Here is a 21,689-nt window from a genome sequence, read left to right as displayed (position 1 = left end):
AATCCAAATTCTACATGGCATCATTACAGGGTTCCTAATTTTCTCTTATCCAATTAATCTCCATTAATTAAATCAAATTTCCGGATTACTAGAGATAAAAATATGAAGCCAACAGATGGTTCTGAGAACATATTAAATATCATTGATAATCTCGAAGAAAAACATCTCGAAACAAGTGCCTACTATTCACAAAGAAATAGAAGTGAATATATCAAGTACAAGCTTAGAGTTTAGTAACTGGGGAGTAAGGTTTAGGTTATGCATCGCTAAAAAGATGATCACTTCATGGTTTAAACTTCCTACACACACAACACAGTGCTATCATAAAGGCCACCTGATTCCTTGTACTTTGGCCATTTGGGTATCTTCTTGCCTCCTCTTCTCCAAAACTGTGAAGTCAACGATGTAAAGAATGATCGGAGAAGACCACTTATTGATATGAAGAAGTCACTGAAATTTTTCAGAAAAAAAATCTAAGGATCAAATAATGATATAAAATATTTTCTCATCTCTCTCTCCATGAAACCTAAACAGATCAAACCAATAATGTAACTTATTCAAAGGTTTTACTTTCATTTTTCTTTTACAGGAGCATTATACTTTAGTTGTCAGCCAGGTTTTTATTTACTGAAACACCAGTAGAATGTAGGCATGAATGTAGACCTAGTTTCCACCAGACAATTCTACCAACTAAGCTACATCTGTTTAACTTTTGACAAGGTCCCATGTCATAGATTTCAATTTGTCTCTCGTGGACGTCAAAAAGATCTCTATCTATCTCAGCTCCTCCCTGCCTCTCTCTCTCTAAAAGCCATTATCTCCCGCCATCGTAGGTGCTTCCCTCGCTTCGGAGACATTTCCATTCTGGATCGACCTATGCTAGAGATCTTTCGAAGACAAAAGCTCAATATACCTAACTTGAGGATCTCACATGTGCCAAACACCAGATTCCCTCATTAATTTTCTTTTCATGTTATTTACTTTTATATTTACTATGTAATATTTATTTTATTTTGATTTGTTCGCAAAGACGAGACAACACTTAAGATGTAATCTCTTATTTGGTCTTATAGGCCATTTTGGCCTCTTAAAAGACGTTAATATATCTTTCTTTCTTTCTCTCTCTCTCTCTCTCTCTCTCTCTTAACTACCAAACAACCATTTCACCCACTTTCCCCAATTTTGTATAAATAGGCTATACCAGCCTCTTTTGTAAAGACTTTTACTTTTGCTGCTACTTACAAAACAAGCTCTATTCTTTGGCTGTCTCTACTCTTTGCAACCATACCTGTCTAACAGCCTTCTCACAGCTTGGCTGTGTCTATTTTGTTCTAACAATTGTTCCGCTGCTGCTATTAACAGCTTTTCTCACACTTCATAGACACCTTACAGATAAGATCAGACCAGTTGGAAAGAGATAAGCACCCACCAGTTATTCTCTCACAATAATTCAAGAAAGACATAATACCTTATAACAGAACAATCTCCATTTCAAAATTCCATCCATCAACTTCCCAAATAGATATGATCAACATGCAACTTATTTCAATAACACATCAGACACCACTACAAGGTCTGTCAGTGCCTACTTCTATTGGGAGAAAATTATATATCTCCACAATTATAGATATGATTGCGGAGCTCTAGCTTTTAATCTTCACATTCAATAGACCTATGCATTAAGGTGAGGGATTTTCTGAGAGATTGATTGATACCATAATTACAGTACCTTACCAACTAACTCTCACATTATAAAGGCAAAGCAGGGGTTTTTGCTGCTCTAAATTCTACATACTAAATTTAAATTGTATCTTGATTATTCATTTTTTAGCATCAGTACCAATCCCAGCCCCCTGTAATTAGTGAACAAAACAAGAAACTGTTACACATGAAAAAAAAACTGTTCAATTTTTTGCATCAGCACCAGCTCTAACCACACATGATTAGTGTAACTGTTTAAAAAACACATGAAAAGAGACCGTTGCTATAAACACAAAAACGAAACTTGTACGAATAGGAATGAATCACAATGGATCATCAAAATGGAGAGCATCATAGGAGAGATTATAGGCTCATCCAAGCATAGTGCGCCTATGCCCATGTGGCATATAATATGGCAAAACTTGCAACCCGTGTTCCTAAATGATTGCATTTTGAACAGCCTTGAAAGTACATAGGAACAGCTACATACAATTTTACATCCGCCTTAATTTACCAGACATGGTATACACAGATGTAATTTTTGGTTTTATGAACCACTTTGGCCCTTTAAAGATTCAAATATAACACGTCATTTCAATTCAACAGCACCTAGCAGTTATTTGAAAATAGATAACCAGCAGAAAAGATTTCACCCTTTACACCGCTACTTGAGAGAATTCAAATAGCATTGGATTCATAAAATTGAGAGAATTGTCACCATGGGCTCGGCCCCATCCGATGGATCACAAATCAATCTCTGTGGATGTTAGATATCTACCTATCTACTAGCTTAGAGCATGGAGATTGTTTTGGTAGTTCTCTAGCAGCAAAGTTGTGACAGAATTGAATAAAGCAGGTTCAGTTATTAGATGATCATAGAACATATTGGTTCTTATTCCATCTTCTTGTTCTAACGTTTCATTTCTAAGAAGCCACAGTAGTTTACGTATCAAATAGAAAATATGCTGGAACTATACATATGCACTACCTATCATGAGATACTATATGCATTTGAAATTCAAAAAATAGTGGATATACTTACAGTGCTAGACACGGCGATCTACCGCCATTCACATAATATATGTAAAGGTAAGCATCATATTGGTGACCATTTATATGATAAAAGTTCTGCAATCTCTGCAGACATTGGAAGGAGTTATTCTCATAGAAATCAATTGCACCAGAATTGTATGAGATAACATGCAAGTAAACAGCTCTGCAACTTGGCTTGTCAGATGCATACTTCAAAACCTTCTGTATCAGTGATGATGCTGCAACAAAAAATATATATAAAGCAAGATTATCAACAGATTGGAAGAATTGAATATCTGACAGAGACAGGAGGATATATCATGTACCTATGCCCAGTCTCCTATAAGATTTGATTACACCAAGGGTTAAAATATATACAAGGTGTTTATCTGTTTTTGAAAATTCATAACCCATCATGCCAGTGGTCTGAGATAATAATAAAAAGCTATCAGACTTGATAAATTGACATAAATTTGAATTTAACGATCAACTCCAACATATGAATCTTACATCAATCTCTGTCATTGAAACCACCCTTGCTGTGGCAAAACCAACTATTTCGTCACCATCATGAAGACCACTTCGACTAATATCAACTGCAGCCCATGACTGGATACCATGGCGATGTACTACATTCGAAAAGAAATCATCTTCGTATCTGGACAGGCATGTACATATCTCCCTTAGCCATTAAAAAACACTTCAACCAGGTGGTTACAATCTAACAAAAAACAGAAAATAAACTCACCTCACTGGAAAAAGTTCTTGATGGAGCTCCTTTAGTACATCCAAGTCCTGGGGCTGAATTTCTCGGTACTTGATGACAGGAGAATGTGTTGGGAAAGAAGACGCAACAGAAGATGAGCTGTATGTAGTGCCTACCGAGGCTTCCTGAAAGCTGAGTGTATGAGAAGCCCCAAGTCTACCACTATGTGGCTGCTTATAATCAGTTTTCAAGTCATGACCCTGCCATCATAAACACTGCCATAAAGTCATTTGACAATCTAGAAAGTGACCATTTTCTTACAAGGTTAACTTCAAATTGTTCCCAAAATCTTGCAATTTTTCAAATAACATGATGGTTCAACAAGTAAAGTACATTCATCTTTTCTTTGAAAGGGAAAACAGCTGCAATAGCCACAAGAAACAATAGGCTTCAACTGCTAAAATGTCAGAAAATGACACATATAGTATAAAATCAGATCCAAATGCGGTTGGAATAAGATTATTAAACCAACATCGCCTTTAACTGTGCTTTTCGCCATCCTGAAACATGAAATGCTTGAAATTTTGCATACTTCATAGGCTTGAAATGTAATAAAAACTTGTTCAAACTTTCTCTAACTGCTTTTCTTGCAACATTTTTTATTTAGTTCTTATCTTGTGATGAAGTCTTGAGTCTTGTGATCCAGTGACTCCAGCAAAGTGACAACCCTACCTTGTATCATATATCAAGCCTTATAATCTAAAGTTACTGCAATAAGTTGTGCAATTGGTATCAAAGTTATTCTTTCACATATTGAGTCACTTCAGAACACAAAACAGTTTTGATAGAAATCATGGACATAAATAATGATGACGATAATGTGCAAAAGTTAATCCTTACAAGGGATATAATAGTATGAGGAATGACAAGTGAGCTATGTGTGTCACCAAGGAACACAATCAGGATTTATTGAGCTTTCCCCAAAACTTGACTCTCAGCCTCTTCTTACTATTGTCCGTTGTTTGGTCCTTCATGCTCACACTATTATTTCTTCTTCTCCGTCCCTCTTCATTCCTTCTGCTTATCCTTCCTAAATATCCTTCATCCTGTTGCTACATCGCCTATTCCTCTTTTAGTTCCATCTCTTCATGTTGATGTTGCTCATCCTGCCATTCACATTCCCCTCTTGCTTCTCGCCCTCCTTAAACCTCCCCGAGCCTCTTTTTGTTTCTCTTTCAACTGTTCTTGTTCTTCTTATTCTTAAATCCCTAATGTTTTCTCCATCCTAAATCTTCCTTATTCCTCACTTCTTAATCCAGATCGCCAGCATTGTGCTTGTATGTGTGTATGTTATACATATAATATATACATTTTGGTCAATGTTTCACCTCAACCCCAATGAGAACTGAATGGCTCTGCAGTCTGAGACAGAGTGCTTCAAAGGTGGAAATTGCTTCTCAGTGACTTTATATTAAATCACCATAGATCTGTAGATTATCAATTGGAACATGCAGTGTATATAACTGTATTGCATACTTCCGAATGAAATCATTTGCAATATGATCTCCCATATCCTAAAAATATTATCGTTTCTTTCACGATAAGTATAGACTGAAGTCTATGTAAAATGTAGGGCTGTGTACCTGATATATAGAGAATCCTTCCATATTTTGACAGCAAATAACCATCACATTTTGACCACATATATCCATCGCATTTGAACCACATCTATCATCAGATGTTGACCACGTACATTGTGACCAGATCTATCCACCACATTGTAACCACATATATCCATCACGATTAGAATATGTGTACCCACCACATCTAACCATCACATTTTGACCATATCAATCACCACATCTATGCACCATTCCTCTCCAGCTTCTATTCAGAATCCCAATGGGAAAGCAACATTCACTGTCCAACCTCGTGTTTCTGTCCAGCGAAATCTAGATATAGAAATATAGATCTAAATGCTGAGGTAGATGCAATGCAGAATATCGATTCATAAAGAAACCCTAAATAAGCACAGGAAGAGAGAGAGAGAGAGAGAGAGAGAGAGAGAGAGAGAGAGGAAAACCTGATGGAGAACGTCCATAGCCCATTCATCTGCTTAGGCAATGGCGGTCTGATCAAAAGAGGATCGATCGATCGATTGGTCGGCCGATCGATGGAGAGACAGAGATGGGGGAGGCAGGGAGTGCCTCCCACGGAACAAGGCTATCTGGAATTATACAGAAACAAACAAAACAAATCAGATGGAAAATTACAGGATCTACCCCTCCATACATTTCCTCGGAAATATATGGAGATCTATTCCTCCATAGATTTTTCCATCCGGATTCACTATTATCTTTTTCTCTGGTTTTTTTTTTGTGTAATTTGTTTACCCTAATGTTAAGTTGTCACATAAATCAGATGGAAAATTACAGGATCTACCCCTCCATACATTTTCTCGGAAATATATGGAGATCTATTCCTCCGTAGATTTTTCCGGAATCACTATTATCTTTTACTCTGGGTTTTTTGTTGTAATTTGTTTACCCTAAATTTTAAGTTGTCACATTACTAGCACTACGTCTTGGGTTCGAAACCCAATTTCTTCACTTCTCTATTACTTCAAATAATGTCTCTTAATTCACTAGATGTCACTGTAGAATGTAGGGGTTGAACTCACAACCTCTTGGTCTACATTGGACAACCTTACCAACTCAACTACATTGGACAACATTTCTTCTCTCTCTCTCTCTCAATATAAAAGCAAACAATATATATTAATTGTATGTAAAATCCACGGTTACAACACTTCTTAGTTTCCTCTACCTATCTATCCTATGTAGGGAGAAGGACGTCCTTTAATGCCACTAGAAAACTTGAATACGCACTTGAGAAAATGATCCCCACATGCTCTAACATCCATAATTTCCACGTAAAGAATACTTCTCAACTTCTTCATATAGGCTTTCACCCCATGTCTACTATCAAACATGAAAGCATTACACATATATCCAATTGTGTTGCAATCCCTAATATCGTAAAAATTGGAACAATATCTCTAGTCTGCCATTTGGACCATTTTGAACATATTGAGAAAAATCCCATTGTTGAGGCCTCAAATAACAACGAGTTAAAACTTGCCAAGTGTCTTATAAGTACTTCCAATTGATACACGCTATAGGACATTTAATGAACCTGTGTACTATCGTCCAACGAAATGGTGCAAAAGAAGCATGTACTTGACCCTACTCCTCATCTCTTTAAAGTTGAACCTAACGGGATCCCACCAATCATGACTCTCCATATGAATAGTTTTTCACAAAATGGCAAATGGGAATGCCAACTACATTGCAATATTTGCCACCACCTTGCATTCTACATACATACATTCCAAACCGTTTCTACTTTAGGAGATAGCCAAGATAATGATGTCATTGCATGATGATACAATATATCTATAGAGAATTATAACAAGCATGCACCATCTTGTAACTACCAATCCACCCAAGGTGCAACATTTGTTTTCAATGGCAAATATCTATGTGTGTGCACACTCACGCTTTTCTTCCATCACCCACTCATCACATGCCCATTGTGGTCCAAGCTTGATCAATCAAGTGCATGGGTGCTTTGACGCAATGTGCACATAGGTGACTTACTAGGAACACTAGAGCACCATCATATCACATGTGCCCCAACAACACTTCATTTAATGATCTACAAGTTGGTGCATTGGATGGTAGGAAGATGAGAGGCACATACGACGAAAAAAGAGAGAAAGTAACAAAGTGTTCTTACTAGTATATATTTGTATTTTGATTATCATTGTGTTTGTAAGTGTGCTAATTAAGTTTGTGATCGTGTTCATGGTGACAAGTACAACATGTGTTTAATGCACCAAAGTATATGAGAAGATTAGGACTTATGAATATCTAGGTTGTTTTCTCCTATAATTCATCCTCTTGGTATATGGCAAGTATTTAAGTATTTTCTAAGCGCATTTATGCATTTTGTATATAGATTCTCAAGTTTTTTGAGTATTTTCAGTGTGCACATGCTCACATATCGTCCTCATGTCTTTAAGTTCTCTTTTTAAACACTTTGGTAATTGGATATCTAGGTTCTTTGACATTTACATGCTTGATAAGAATCACAACACTAGATGGAGAGATATGCCTTCTTATTCTTTGCCATGTGTAACCAACTAAAGCATTTAACCAATTCCTCTAAGGCACACATAAGCTCATACCATATGGTGGAAAAATGAATGAGATAGAATACATGTTTAACAAACTCATATTAAAGGCATGCATCGTATTAGATAAAAGTCAACGTGATTCAATGTTAGATTGAAGATTATGAGATCAAGCACTCTTCCAAATACATGACAATTTAATGCTAGAAAATTATATTAAAGGCAAACATATATGTGATGGTCATTTGTCTCCTTGCCAAATCTTGATACAATAATTCTCATGGGTTGTATGGGTCACTGATGCACTAGCCATTAGTATTCACAAATAAAATCAAGGTATGGGTCACTGATGCACTAGCCATTATATTAAAGGCAAACATATATGTGATGGCCATTTGTCTCCTTGCCAAATCTTGATACAATAATTCTCATGGGTTGTATGGGTCACTGATGCACTAGCCATTAGTATTCACAAATATAATCAAGGTATGGGTCACTAATACACTAGCCATTATATTAAAGGCAAACATATATGTGATGGCCATTTGTCTCCTTGCCAAATCTTGATACAATAATTCTCATGGGTTGTATGGGTCACTGATGCATTAGCCGTTAGTATTCACAAATATAATCAAGGTATTGCAGCATCGTGATGTGAATGTTGTACCAATCCAAGGGCAAAGAATGTTTGAACCCATATAAAAACAAGGGTTTGCAGCCTCCTTGTGTAACGGTTATACCAATTCACCAACAATATCATGATCCACGGGCAAAGATACAAAATGAAATCTCAAACAACCAATGCGACGTACCCACACTCAATATATTTCTTCAATCTTACAATAATGTTACATATTGATGATGCAAGACCAAATCTATAATCTTTTCATAATATAGGCTATATATCAGCCAATATCTTGAATGAAGATGTAAGGACATGATAATCAAAATAATGAGGGGCCAATAGCAAAAGAAGGAGAGGAGCCAGACTCCATTGAAATGAAGAGATTTTTCCATTGCATACATTCATTCATGATGGAGCTTTCAACACAACAACAAAATGTGTAATGTTATAATAGTATTTATCATCGCCTGTGAGACATGATCAATCTAAGCATTATCTCAAACACACCATACATCTATCTGCATTCCATATATTATGCTTCAAGATAATGCTTATTTACAGACAAATCAAAAGTAATGTTGCTCTATTGATTGGTATATCCATCCTCTTACCAACTTTGTTTTAGGGGATTAATATTAACGATTTATATTCGAGGCAATCATCTCCATATTTTTTCCACAAATTGCTCGAGCATATGATAATAGCAGTAGAAAAACAATTACACTACGAGACAAGACCAAATTCCTCTGGATTCTTGATAATAGGTGATTGATTAGTGCTTCCATCTAATGTAATTGTCATCTTAGAGATATCCTTGGGCACTTTGAAATCATCTTGTCCACATCGTTGCTGAGGATGCACTAATAAACAACAAATTTGTCGGAATAGAACACGCGTGAGTCCAGAACCATTTTCATATATATAGCCTTCACCCATGTTCACTTTGTCTGATGCCTCAACTAAAGTATCAAATACTCTCTGTGGGCAATTCATGTCAGTGGGCTTATCATGAAGATAAAGAGAATCCAGTACAAATGGGTACTGACCGGTTGGCCATTCATCCGGAAATGTCGGCACTACTTCTGATCGGCAATAAATTAATATCTGCCCAACCAAACAACATTGACATAAAATGTTAAAATACAATGCAGAGAAAAAAACCTTTTTAAGTTCAGAATTTTACACATGGAATGTTAAAACATAGAGATGTTGAAGGGCATAACATTACTATTTGCAGATATTTTCCCAAAGCACCACACAATTTTAAAAATAACCAAAATGCCATTGAAACTGACAGACTGGAAATAGATATTCACCTCCAATCAAGCATCAAACAATCTCAATATGCCCCAATTACTCCCAACCAAATGCATATCACCCCATCCAGTCAAGAGCTAACCATGCCCACTAAGCAGCCGCAAACCACAAATGGCCAAAATAAAATCTAAACTAATCATTAATCATGACTTGGTGGTTATTAATGATTAATTGAACCTGAGTTAGTCTATTTTCTATTTATCCTCCAAATCAGCTCCCTGCTCAAGAACAATACAGAAATACTGTTTAGCCGCAATGGCAATTCATTAATTGTTGAAAAGTAGGTCAGTGTTTTGGGAATTTCTCAAATAGTAATATATCAGGTTTGCAATGATTTTCCTAATAAATACCACTGTGAAACAAAACCCTCTACTGAATAAACTTCCATGAAATGTTAATAAATAAACAAATGTAATGAGAAGAGAGAGAGAGAGAGAGAGAGAGAGAAGTTTGTTAAAGTCAAGGACTTGCCACTCTGAAGACTCGACCTTGTGCTTGTGATTTCCTAGCTTCCAACGCTGCCAGATGAAATAATGAGGACAGATCACACTCTGGGAATTTCCCACTCGAGGTGAGATTGTGCACCGTATTGCTAATCACTTCCATGTCACTGGTGAAATTTTGTTGCAACTGTCATTTAAGGCCTCTTTTGAGTAGAAATTCCAAAATATTTATTTTGTGCATCTTAATTTGTTGAGCACTGTTTATGCAATAGATTGTGACTTTGTTTAAAACTTCATTTAGCATTTTTTTTTAATGGCACTTTTTTAATCACATGATATTCTAAAATAGCTATCTATTTCTTTCTCACTTGCAACCTTGTGAAAAATGACTACTTTCCTTTCATGTAGCTGAGGCCTGAAATCCATACCGGTAAACGGTTATGCACTGGGTTTTGACAATGTCTCCTACAATTTATTTGTTTAGTAGAAATAAAAAAATTTCATTCTCTCACCAATGTCTTGTTAGCTCTCATTTCTCTCACCAGTCAAAAGTGTATAGAGTCAAATTTCCTATATCAAAGATAGAGAGAGAGAGAGAGAGAGAGAGAGAGAGAGACAGGAATAGAATTGTCCTTTCCTTTTTTCCCTTTTCATCAGAGGGGGGTAGGGTGCTTTAACTGACAAACATTGCCCTCTGTGTAATGAAAGAAATGGCCTTAGCTCAGTTAAAAACTACACACCTACAGAATGTTCATCACATGGGGGATTCTAAGGAAGAATAGGAACTCATGAGGACACACATTCTCCCATGACCACCCCTCGACTCCTCAGATGCATGGGATTTGTATGGAAAAAATTATATAATATCCTTCCACAGTTGCTGCCTCTACCAGTGCCTTTGTCCTTTGGATTCTATTTATTTTCCTAGTAGAGATAGTGATGGAGGCTACTAACATGCTGTGCATGAGAACTTGGGAGAGTCAAGATAATGAGGAGACAATTGCAATGCAAAATTCATATATGCTCCAAGTTATGATCTACAGGACCTTGTCATGCTTTTGTGTGTTCCATAGGCATAGTGTGAGAGTTTTCTTGAGAACTGGACAAGTTCTATCACGATTGTCTCTACATATACTTGTGTTGCAGATGTGATTGTGCATTTGGAATTATATCCTTGAGTAGCCACTATCATTCATTTGACCAATCTATATCCATCCATTCTTGAGCATGAGATGAGTCAAAGAAGGATACACAAGAGGAGAACTTTTCTATACTTCAAGATTTTTCTACTCTCAATCACATATTTCTACTCAACAGATTTTTCTACTCTCAAGAGGTTCCATTCAACATTTCTCCCAACAGGTTTTTGATTGTGTCCATTGCTTGTTTTCAGTATCACTATTAAAATACAAAATTCATAGTTCTCTTGCAGAATAGAAAAATTCTTCGAGAAAAATTCTCCTCTTGTTGAATTTTTCAGAAGAAGGTCTTTCTATACTGAAAATAAAAGATAAATAAAGGGAACTTACAGAAAGAGACGTTGTGGTAGAGAGTGAAGAGAAAGCAAAACGATGGCGGGGATTCATGGAGAGCTTGGACGAGACGAAGAGGAAGATGGACTGCTTGATGGCATCGAGACGAGAGATACATTGCCCTCTCGCACCTGATATTTTCATGTCAGCATCGATCTGCCGGTCAGCGTCGATGCAGAATAGTATATCTTCCATGGAGTGCTTCATCCCTGCGAGACGGTACGAAGGAGGAGCAGGAACAGACGATGATGATGATGAAGAAGAAGAAGAAGAAGAAGACGAAACGGTCTCGATCGGTGCTGAAGCAGCCATGGTTTCTGTGCTGCACACACAAAAGTCTACTCTCTCTGATACAGAGAAACGGAAACAGAGAGATACTTCAAGTTCAGAATATAGCTTTTCTTTATTTCCAAAATTGCCCCTCAAGTTTTCATTATCTCCAAATTTGCCCCTCAACTTTTACCTTTTATCTCCAAATCTGCCTACAAATGTATACACGTCGGTAAGTTTATGGAATTGATTGAGAGAGAGAGAGAGAGATTTAGTTTTAATGTCCATGGAAGATCAATTGTGATCTATGACCTGGGGCATTGCCCAGGGCAAGGATTAAACTTGGTTCTATTCAATTTTATGACTTTTAATGTTATAGTGTAAATCACCAAGCCGAGAGAGAGAGAGAGAGAGAGAGAGAGAAAAGAAACAAAGAAAGATACATTAACCTCTTCTAAGACCAAAGTTGGCCCATGAAAGAGAAGAAAAAGAGACATACATATATACTTACGTGTTTTAAGAGGCCAAAATAACCTATAGGACCAAACTTGAGATTACATCTTAAAATGGTGTCTCGTTTTTTAGAGATAGATAGATAGATAGATATTTTCAGCGCCCATAGAGAGGCCAATATTGACCCATGGGTCTAGACTCCTTAGTACAAAAGTTTATCTTGATGTGTGCCTCCTTCCTAAGAAGGAATATTCATGCATTGAAGTTTCAAGCACCAAATCTCAATTTGTGAATAAGGCATACACAAATGAGTTCAAATTTATAGGTATTATCTTTGGTGTGACACTCAAAATATCATCCCCTCTTAATATATCACCATAGCTTTCATACAATGGACCATTGCAGAGCATGTAAAAAGCAAGTGATACTCATCCTCGACTAGCCCTTCCTTGCGTACCTTACATGCCTTCATTATTGGCTGATTTTGATTCCATAATGCAACTGCAATACCTAGGGTGTGTGATGAGAGAGAGAGAATCTACGAAAGTTGAAGGGAGTACTAATGTGGCAAATTTCTTTATTGGAGCAAGTAGAAGTTCTTTCCTTAGTGTAGTGTTTGTCTTGCCTATTGGCAATTCAACATGTTCCACAACCCATGTAGTGTACTTAGTGGGTGACCATACTCCATTGTCACGACTCACACCTACTGCAAGTAGTCTTTTTTACACACATTTATTAATATAATTGTGTGTTTTCACTAGAGAGAGAGAGAGAGAGAGAGTAATAGCAACTCGTTCGTCATATGTATCGTGTTGCAGTTATCTCAAAGACAAAGCATTTGATTCATTGTCTCAATTAGAATTGATATTTGAGCAACAATGACGTTAAGGGAAATAATGTTATTTTTCTTTAGCTTTACGACCCTATATGGTTTAACATTTCCAATCCAGTCATACACCAACTATATATAAGAAACATGGTCATATTGTAATTTGTAGAGAGCTTACCCTTGATAAGGTACCAGTGGTTAATGTTTAGTGGACTTGTAATGTGAAAGCAACCCATCACGCTAAAAAAGGCGTTTGAGACTATATTTTTGGATGTCATTCTCTCCCATTTGGATCCACTGAGAGTCACTTTCATCTATGTATATTTTTTGAGGTATGCATGTATTTTATATAGCAATCATCTATTCAACTATGACAACACATATGTAGCAATAATTATCTATTTAATTAAGACAAACTCATTTCTTAATTGATGTAGTGATTACGAGTGTGATGATTTTAGTTTATCTTAATAAGCCTCGAGGCTTCTACAACTACATAGAGTGGAGAGACAAGTGATTCTATGTGCTTATGCCATTGTCTTTGCCATTGGAAGTGACTTCCCCCAATCCCTCGATTAGCCCACTAAGTGGAACACAACCCCTATGGACTCAATACTGACCTTTACACAACCCTAATTTTCCTCCTAACCATCCAATATATAAATCTACTCTACATTTATTTCAAGTGTTCCCACATGAGTTGCTCATTTTCATACACATGTATAGTGTGTCATGGTTCGCCTATGCAAACTACGTTATTCCTTGCATTAACTCCCCACCCCTTGACAAAAAGGTTTATGTGCTTGAATACTTATCAAGGAAAGTAACAACACAAAGAAATTCTTATATTTTCAACCCTATTGCTACCTACAATCATGAGATAATGAAATCCTGTTACTTTTTTGAATCCCCTCCACTTAAAAAGTATCCATAGTATCTATGTCAATTTAATATTTTTTGAAGAGTACAAACTTCTTAAATGATCCCATTGGTAAGATTATTACCTTTTATGAGTCCCAACTAAGATACACTTACCCAATTGTGGATGAAGCAGTTAACAACACGTAAAAGTTACATTGCAAATCGTTGAACCCCGAACTAGAAGCTCGGTATATTGCGATGTGTGACTCGGGAAACCAACCTATGGGTTCTTCCATCAATTATTGAAACTTGAAATAAGCACTATAGTTCATTCTTCGCTGATTAATGGGCTATAGTCCAACGTGATGTGAAACAAAAATCGTATAAACATGAGATGGAATGAATCTCATAAAAACATGGCAAGGACTATTATTCCCAAACTCAAGGACATACAAATAATACTCCCAAAATTTCAGTTCGTGATGAGTATTGCATCTAGCATTTTTCAAAAAACATTGATGCTCATGAATGATATTTACAACACCACAGATAACAATCGGCAACGGTTCGGTTCATGAAACCACGGCTTAATAGTTTAAATGTTTCGGTTCAAGTTCAAGTTTATTTAAATGGTCCGGTTCAGTTTCAACATTTAGAAACCGCGATTTAAATGGTTTAACGGTTTTATTTGATTTTATTTTTAAAATTTTTAAACAATCCTTTATTTTATTTTAAACAATCTTTTCATTTTTAGACCTTATTCTCACATTTTAGGAACATCTTTAAAATTTTAAAATTTAAATTTTGACCCAAGTTGAAAACCGAATCCGCGGTTTAACGGTTTCATGGTTCGGTTTAGGTTTCAAAAAATTTTAACGATTTGGTTCCAACCTGGTTCGGTTTTGACCCTCTCAAACCGAACTGAACTGTTGCCGATTGTTAACCACAAAGTTATTATTTTCTAATGTTACCCATATATGTGATCATATTGCAATTCATACATGGACGTCAATGGACTAAATAAACCTTGGTCGTAGTAACATGCATAACTCGATAACTAACCAATAATTCCCCAATTTGACTATGTATTTTAAGATAATCAATTGTCCCAAGTAAAATCATCGTGTCTAAACATTTTCAAATTGTATCCAAGTCCACTCAAACATAGTCATGACCTATGTGAACTATTGGTACGACTACAATATCATGCTTACGAAAATACTTTCATACTTGTAGCATACTCAACTTGAGGTGTTTCGCCTTATTAGCTAGTTGGACAAGTCATACATTTGACGTATAGTCAAGTCAATGGATGTAACACACCTAATATGAGGCATTCGGCCTCATTAACTAGCTTGACAAGGTAAACATCCAACTTCGCATACTCCAAGCACATACTTACAAATATATATGTCTACATGAGGTCGACATTTGGTCTAACATGGACGTGATCATTGATATATATATTTGTCAATCCCCCATGGATGGAGATCATTATATGACATTCTTGACACATTCATGGATTCTATTCCTATGCCCACTAGCGTGAAATACAATTTCTCTACACTCAATCTCTCATGGATCGAGTGTGAGTGTGCCACGTGAATGTGAATTCATAGGTAGTGAGTCAAAATACAACAACTTCGAGTTCCTAATGGAATACACTTTTATTTAAAAAGTCGTGTAAAGTCCTAATACAACACAAACACATGCCTAGAGTCTAATACTCAAACATTTTATTATCGAAAACGATGGCAAAAAGATTGTCTTTAAAGAGAAATAGGCAAATGTCGAGAAAAAGGGTAATCTTTATGCAGAATATCCCTTTTCCAAGACAAGTCTCGTTCATTCGCCACAACCAATGATGACGGCCTACGATGGTGTGGATTTGTTGGCACACGATCACAACATGACAGGATTGGGGGAATGCATAACCCGAAGGGGCGGGGAAGGCACGACACTATGGAATAGGACGGGACGAAGTACGATAAAAAAAAACGGGACGAGATAGGAGAAGGTGCGGGCGATACATAGACCGGAATTCTGAGAGAATAGGCCCCCGCCACCCCCATGGCGACCTCGGCGAAGCCGAGACCTTCCTATTCTATAATGCTTGGGGATGAATGAATTTATGAATGAAGGAAGGAAGGAAGGAAGGAAGGAAGAAGAAAGAAGCAAAAAGCAAAAAGCAAAAAGCAGAAAGCAGAAAGCAGAAAGCAAAAAGCAAAAAGCAAAAAGAAAGAAGAAAGAAGCCCCATCACCCCCACCCAGTGTTTTACTTTCTGTTTTGCTCTGCTCTTTTGATTTGGTTTTGATGGCGTAACATAATGGTCTCAACCAATTTTACTCAATACATTCTCACCATCTATCTGTCTCCCCCCCCCCTCTCTCTCTCTTTTTGATTTCTTTTCTAGGATTTTTCCTCTGTTTTCTACAAGCTTTCCATTGATTCTTCCCCTGAGCCCTTTTCATCCTCGCGTCATGCTTTCCACCCTCCGAATCTGTTCCAAATCATGTCTTCCTCCCGCCTCCTTCTTAGGAAGGAACATTGGCTATGGCTACAACAACAAGGCCCCGATTATGAAATCGTCTTGCCGGTTTATCGCTCACCTTTCACGAACAAACAATGAACGGAATTGGTCTCCTTTCTTCGTCGCTGTTATTGCTGCCAGGTTTCGCCGCCTCCTTATTTCTTTCTCTCCCATCTCTTTTACCAAGTTTGTAATTGTATCCATTCTTGTTATGTATCTTGGAAACGTTTGAAAATGGAAATCTTTCCCCTATTGAAAATGTGTTCGTATTCTTGTTCTGTATCTTGAAACTGCACGTGTTTTTCCAAAGTGATTTTTGTTCCTTTAGAATGTATGAAAATTAAATTTGTATGTATTTAGCCAAATCGAGAATGTATGTATGTATTTTGGTTCTATATCTAAGTCATAAGATCCATGATTTGATCTCTTTCCAAATTGAAAATATATAATTGTATTTGTTAGGAGATCCATGGATTTTTATTTCATGCCAAATTGAGGACTTATGTACTCTGTTTTATATCTTGAGACAATAGAGTGAGAGAACATGGAAGATGTCAGATCAAAAACATGGTTAGCATTCCTATAACATGTTCACCCATGGTCTGACCTATTCTTGAGACAATCGAGTGAGAGAACATCAAATAGATCCAATGAAAAACATGGCTAGCATTCTTATATAACATGTTCATCCATGGTCTGGTTCACATTTGCAAACACATTATATGATTTATCTGACCATTGTATCACTTTTAAAAGTTGAGATCCCATGTCTTGACAATCAGAAGACTATTGTGATTGGACACGTCACACTACCTAATGAAACCATATGGCTGGATTCTTGGATCAGCCTGCTATGGATATTCTTGAAGATAATCAATTTCATCAAGTAGACACCTTCTCCTTATTCGACTCTCATAAAAATCTAAGTACATACAGTAGAAAGCATACTTAGGGACACACATATCATTTCTTTCGTTTTTTGTTTTTCTTGGATTAATAGAAGAGAGACGATATGTTCAATTGTATCTTGTTGTGTCTCAATGACAATGCACTTTGGTCTTTTGGAGATGTTAAGATATCTTTCTCTCAATCATTCATTATGCCTCTCGATTGGAGCACTACAGTTTTGCTTCAAACACTCATGGGTAATGGATCATCGCATAGTAGAATTCTCCATCAAGCGGGATACATGGATCGTTGCATAGTAGATATCACCTACATGGGAGGATACCTGGTATCATTTCATGAGATCGAGGATAACCGCCCATGCATTAGTTCCGCTTGCAGGACGTTGATGACATGCTGTATTATCTTATGAGTGTGTTCCTGTGCTGATCTTCCTTTCTGTACCTATTGAAGTCCATTTTTTTTATACATTGTATCCCATGGTTTTATTTTATAGATTGGTGACCAGTACTTTGGTCAAAGCCTTCCAGCTATATAAGGCTAGCTACCTAGGTTAGATACAATTAAAAACATTCTTTGATTTACTAGAAATTCTATGAGATTCACATGTATTTGACTTTTTTCCTTATAGATAAGTTTGGCCTTCAGTATAACATTTCGTTGCGTTTCATTTCTCTGATTATTTGTAAGTCCAGATGCGTGCCGATGTGGCATTGACATAAATCTGTTCGTTTAACAGTGGCATTCTAGGAGGTTCATCAGTTATATTTGCAGAAGTTGGGCAAGATAGACTTGACAATAATTCAAAGTCAGAGGAAACAAAGAAGAAGATTGTGGTACTGGGTTCAGGATGGGCTGGCATAAGCTTTTTGAAAACCTTGGACACCAATCTTTACGATGTACATGTCATTTCACCTCGGAACTTTTTTGTTTTCACACCACTATTACCTAGTGTAACTGCTGGGACAGTTGAGGCAAGAAGCATAACAGAGCCAATCCGCAGGATCACAGAAAATGTAAGGCTTCTTTATCTTTATGCAATTGAATCACTCTCTCATACCACAAACACGTTGTCTTTAGGATTGTAATCATTTTATTTTTTTTCCTAATATGCAGAGGCAGAACATAAAGTTTTCTCAAGCAAATTGTATCAGCATTGATGCTGTGAACAGAAAAGTCTTATGCAGACCGGTCGCTAACCAGGTTGAGATAGGAAAAACTGAATTCGAAATTAATTATGATTACCTTATTGTTGCTGTAGGAGCTCAACCAAACACATTCAATACTCCTGGAGTAGAAGCCTATTGCCATTTCCTGAAAGAAATTGAAGATGCAGAAAGGATACGTGAAAGTATAATGGATTTTTTTGAGCTAGCGGCACTTCCTTTCGTATCTGAAGATGAGCGGAGACAATTATTGCAGTTTGTGATCATTGGAGGTGGCCCAACAGGAGTAGAATTTGCAGCAGAGCTTCATGATCTAATATATGAAGATTTATGCAAGCTATACCCAAACCTTATGCCCTTTGTCAACATTGTTGTCATTCAATCTGGTGATCATATTTTGAATATGTGAGTTGTATTAGGATTACAGACTTAGAAATTTCTGTCAATCATTTATTCCTTTTGGGGAAATAAAGAAAACTTATGGGCATTTGAGAAAATAAAGAAAAACTCAGGGGTATTTCACAGCTTTGCTTCTATTAGAAAACTATGCAATATATGTAGCATCCAGTATATACTGTATATATCTCGTTGCTACATACTGTATTTAAAGTTTTGTTTGGTTTTTCAGGTTTGATGTTCGCATCAGTGACTTTGCAGAGAAGAAGTTTCAGAGAGATGGAATTGATGTAAGAACAGGCTGCAGGGTTTTGGCTGTTCAGAAAAATGTGATCGTGACAAAAGAGAAAAAATCAGGCAAAACAGTGGAGGTTCCTTATGGCATGGCAATATGGTCTACGGGTATCGGAACACGTCCACTCATAGCGAATTTTATGACACAAATTGGACAGGTCAAAAATATATTGTGTTATGATGTAATTTAATGATATTCATGGCCATGTTCTGATATTCATTCTTTTTATCTTACACAAATTCTTTTATACAAGAGAACTGAATATCACATTTGAAAAATAATGATGCAGGATGATCGGCGCGTTTTGGCTACTGATGAATGGCTTCGCATTAAGGGATGTGATAATGCATATGCACTTGGTGATTGTGCTACCATTGAACAACGAAAACTTTTGGTTTGCTTCTATAACCTCTTTGAGACATTTTTAGAGGCTTAAGGGGTGTATTGCATTTGTTATGAGGGTTTTATTAATTGGAAAACACTTATTGGCGTTGTTAGTATGTATAAATATAACTTGGAGACCTCTTGTTTAATCTTTTGGTATTTGTCCTGGTTGATCTAGCAACATTAGAACCCATAGCTTCTGCATGTCATTTGACGTAATGTATTACAAAAGAAAACCCGGAGGCGTTGTTAGTATAAATATAACTTGGAGACCTATTGTTCAATCTTTCGGTATTTGTCCTGGTTGATCTAGCGGCATTAGAACCCATAGCTTGTGCATGTCGTTTGACGTAATGTATTACAAAAGAAAACTATTTCTTTGCACGATTTCCCTTTTTACCTTTTTTCTGTGCATGTTTTTCATATTCCTTCCTTTTTTGTCACTGTATATCTCCCCTTTCTATGATACGTTCTTTTTTTCAAGTTGAACTCTATATTTGTTTTTTAAATATCTAGATCCAAGGTCTTAGTTGTGTATAAGAGCATATATGTCTATATCTATGACTCAGTTTAACAAGCAATCCTAATGCAACAAGCTAAAATATTCCTTTTAATGTGACTACTTCGGGAGGTATATTTGTATTTTCATGCATAACAATGTCTGAAACATACTATTGATTGGTGCAGGAGGATGTAGCCTTCATTTTTAAGCTGGCAGATGTCGATAATTCAGGTACGCTAACCGCCAAAGAGTTCAGAGATGCGATTGAATTGTTAAGAAGCAGATATCCGCAAATCGATATATATTTGCAACGTCAGCACATGAAGGATGTGCTACGGATCATCGATAATAATAGTGGTAGTGACGATAAAAGTGAGGTCCTTCTGGATATTGAGGAATTCAAGAAATCTCTAGTGAAGGTGGATTCACAGATGAAAGCCCTTCCAGCAACAGCCCAGGTCTTTTGAAGCATCATTTATAACCTCTTTTTCGTTGCCTTTTTTTTGCCAAATATTGGAAAAAACAAGAATGATTTGTATCAAGGTTATGAATAACAAGAGCAGTATTTCACCTAGAATGTTGTTTTCACCTGAAAAATGTAATATGTTTTTGTAGTCTTGAATGTTGGTTGAATTTTCATCTTTGAAAATTTAGTACTTCCTTGATGCCTGATTATGTGTTAGGTAGCTGCCCAACAAGGCGAATATCTGGCCAAATGCTTCAACCGGAGAAAAGAATGTGAAGTTAAACCCGAGGGTCCCCTCCGTGTGAGAGGAGAAGGGCGGCATCTATTTCGTCCTTTTGAGTAAAAGAAACACCATTCTTTACATATATATTTATTATATTCATGGCTTGAAAAAAACAGGGAACATGAAAAGCACCTCTAAAAAGAGTGAAAGAAGGTATAATAAAGCATCTGTTTTTTGTTTGATTTTTCATATGATAGATACAAGCATCTTGGGCAATTTGCTCCCCTTGGTGGAGAACAGGCGGCCGCAGAGTTGCCTGGTGATTGGGTCTCTCTTGGCAGAAGCACACAATGGCTTTGGTATTCTGTGTATGCAAGGTATTCATTTTTGTACAATTAAATTATTCGATGATTGATCATTTGATCCAGCATCATATCTGCAAAAGAAAAAATTTGAGGCTTCATTTGATCAAATTGTTTCCCACTGATTTACAGATATGCTTCGTTTCTATCTTGTGCTTCTGTTTTCTTTTACATAATAAACACACTCAAATTTCAAAAAAATGTGTTTTTGTATAGTAAGCAAGTTAGTTGGAGAACTCGGGCATTGGTGATATTCGACTGGACAAAACGCTTTGTTTTCGGTCGTGATTCAAGTCGCATGTAAAAAAACTCTGCCTTGTAATGATCTCTCTCTCGCCCTCTCTCCTACCTCTTATCTCTTCTCAAAATCTTTATGGATATATAGAAGAGAGGGATGTAGTATTCCTTTTTTCCAGCTTTATTGGATTTATTCTGTGGTCTGCAGCACAAAGACTTTTTGCCTATGTATCATATAAAAAAGCTTCTTTTACTTC

The 21,689-nt window shown here is 36.6% G+C and overlaps 3 protein-coding genes across 5 annotated transcripts; 1 reads left to right on the top strand and 2 right to left on the bottom strand.

The window, feature by feature from the left end:
• Positions 1-103: 103 nt before the first annotated feature.
• Positions 104-5,694, bottom strand: LOC147850230 (histone acetyltransferase MCC1-like). 2 transcript variants are annotated; one of them, XM_087336589.1, is made up of 7 exons: positions 5,523-5,694; positions 5,083-5,391; positions 3,482-3,699; positions 3,244-3,391; positions 3,060-3,159; positions 2,744-2,972; positions 104-450 (listed from the first exon to the last, which is right to left on the bottom strand). In XM_087336589.1, exons 2-7 carry the CDS (start codon positions 5,149-5,151, stop codon positions 300-302), a joined length of 915 nt encoding a protein of 304 aa, XP_087192715.1. In that variant the 5' UTR covers positions 5,152-5,391; positions 5,523-5,694; the 3' UTR covers positions 104-299. The 2 variants fall into 2 exon arrangements, with proteins under 2 accessions (XP_087192715.1, XP_087192716.1); XM_087336590.1 differs by lacking the exon at positions 5,083-5,391 and having other exon boundaries at positions 5,523-5,693.
• A 2,934-nt stretch (positions 5,695-8,628) lies between these two features.
• Positions 8,629-11,915, bottom strand: LOC147850229 (uncharacterized). Of its 2 annotated transcripts, XM_087336811.1 has the most exons (3): positions 11,549-11,913; positions 10,048-10,206; positions 8,629-9,363 (listed from the first exon to the last, which is right to left on the bottom strand). In XM_087336811.1, the coding sequence occupies exons 1-3, from the start codon at positions 11,861-11,863 to the stop codon at positions 8,983-8,985; spliced, it is 855 nt and encodes a 284-aa protein (XP_087192937.1). In that variant the 5' UTR covers positions 11,864-11,913; the 3' UTR covers positions 8,629-8,982. The 2 variants fall into 2 exon arrangements, with proteins under 2 accessions (XP_087192937.1, XP_087192939.1); XM_087336813.1 differs by lacking the exon at positions 10,048-10,206 and having other exon boundaries at positions 11,549-11,915.
• A 4,466-nt stretch (positions 11,916-16,381) lies between these two features.
• Positions 16,382-21,689, top strand: LOC147850228 (external alternative NAD(P)H-ubiquinone oxidoreductase B1, mitochondrial-like). Its single transcript, XM_087336417.1, has 9 exons — positions 16,382-16,636; positions 18,141-18,417; positions 18,518-18,972; positions 19,196-19,415; positions 19,548-19,652; positions 20,330-20,602; positions 20,828-20,949; positions 21,091-21,210; positions 21,412-21,689. Exons 1-9 carry the CDS (start codon positions 16,446-16,448, stop codon positions 21,497-21,499), a joined length of 1,851 nt encoding a protein of 616 aa, XP_087192543.1. The 5' UTR covers positions 16,382-16,445; the 3' UTR covers positions 21,500-21,689.

Source organism: Azolla caroliniana, unplaced genomic scaffold (genome assembly GCF_043228905.1).
Source record: "Azolla caroliniana isolate FFs.n. ecotype wild unplaced genomic scaffold, voAzoCaro1.0.p SCAF_21, whole genome shotgun sequence".
Lineage (NCBI taxonomy): Eukaryota > Viridiplantae > Streptophyta > Polypodiopsida > Salviniales > Salviniaceae > Azolla > Azolla caroliniana.
The sequence above is the reverse complement of the archived record's forward strand: the minus strand, read 5'-3'. Positions and strand labels throughout refer to the sequence as shown.

Coding starts and splice junctions, on each gene's coding strand:
- LOC147850228 (XM_087336417.1), top strand. CDS start 16,446: ATGCTTTCCACCCTCCGAATCTGTTCCAAATCATGTCTTCCTCCCGCC. Junction 19,416..19,547: donor TTATGACACAAATTGGACAG/GTCAAAAATATA, acceptor ATAATGATGCAG/GATGATCGGCGCGTTTTGGC. Junction 19,653..20,329: donor TTGAACAACGAAAACTTTTG/GTTTGCTTCTAT, acceptor TGATTGGTGCAG/GAGGATGTAGCCTTCATTTT.
- LOC147850229 (XM_087336811.1), bottom strand. CDS start 11,863: ATGGCTGCTTCAGCACCGATCGAGACCGTTTCGTCTTCTTCTTCTTCT. Junction 10,207..11,548: donor CTACCACAACGTCTCTTTCT/GTAAGTTCCCTT, acceptor CTTAAATGACAG/TTGCAACAAAATTTCACCAG. Junction 9,364..10,047: donor AAGGTCGAGTCTTCAGAGTG/GCAAGTCCTTGA, acceptor TTGGTTGGGCAG/ATATTAATTTATTGCCGATC.
- LOC147850230 (XM_087336589.1), bottom strand. CDS start 5,151: ATGGATATATGTGGTCAAAATGTGATGGTTATTTGCTGTCAAAATATG. Junction 3,160..3,243: donor TTTCAATGACAGAGATTGAT/GTAAGATTCATA, acceptor TTATTATCTCAG/ACCACTGGCATGATGGGTTA. Junction 451..2,743: donor AGATCGCCGTGTCTAGCACT/GTAAGTATATCC, acceptor GAAAAATTTCAG/TGACTTCTTCATATCAATAA.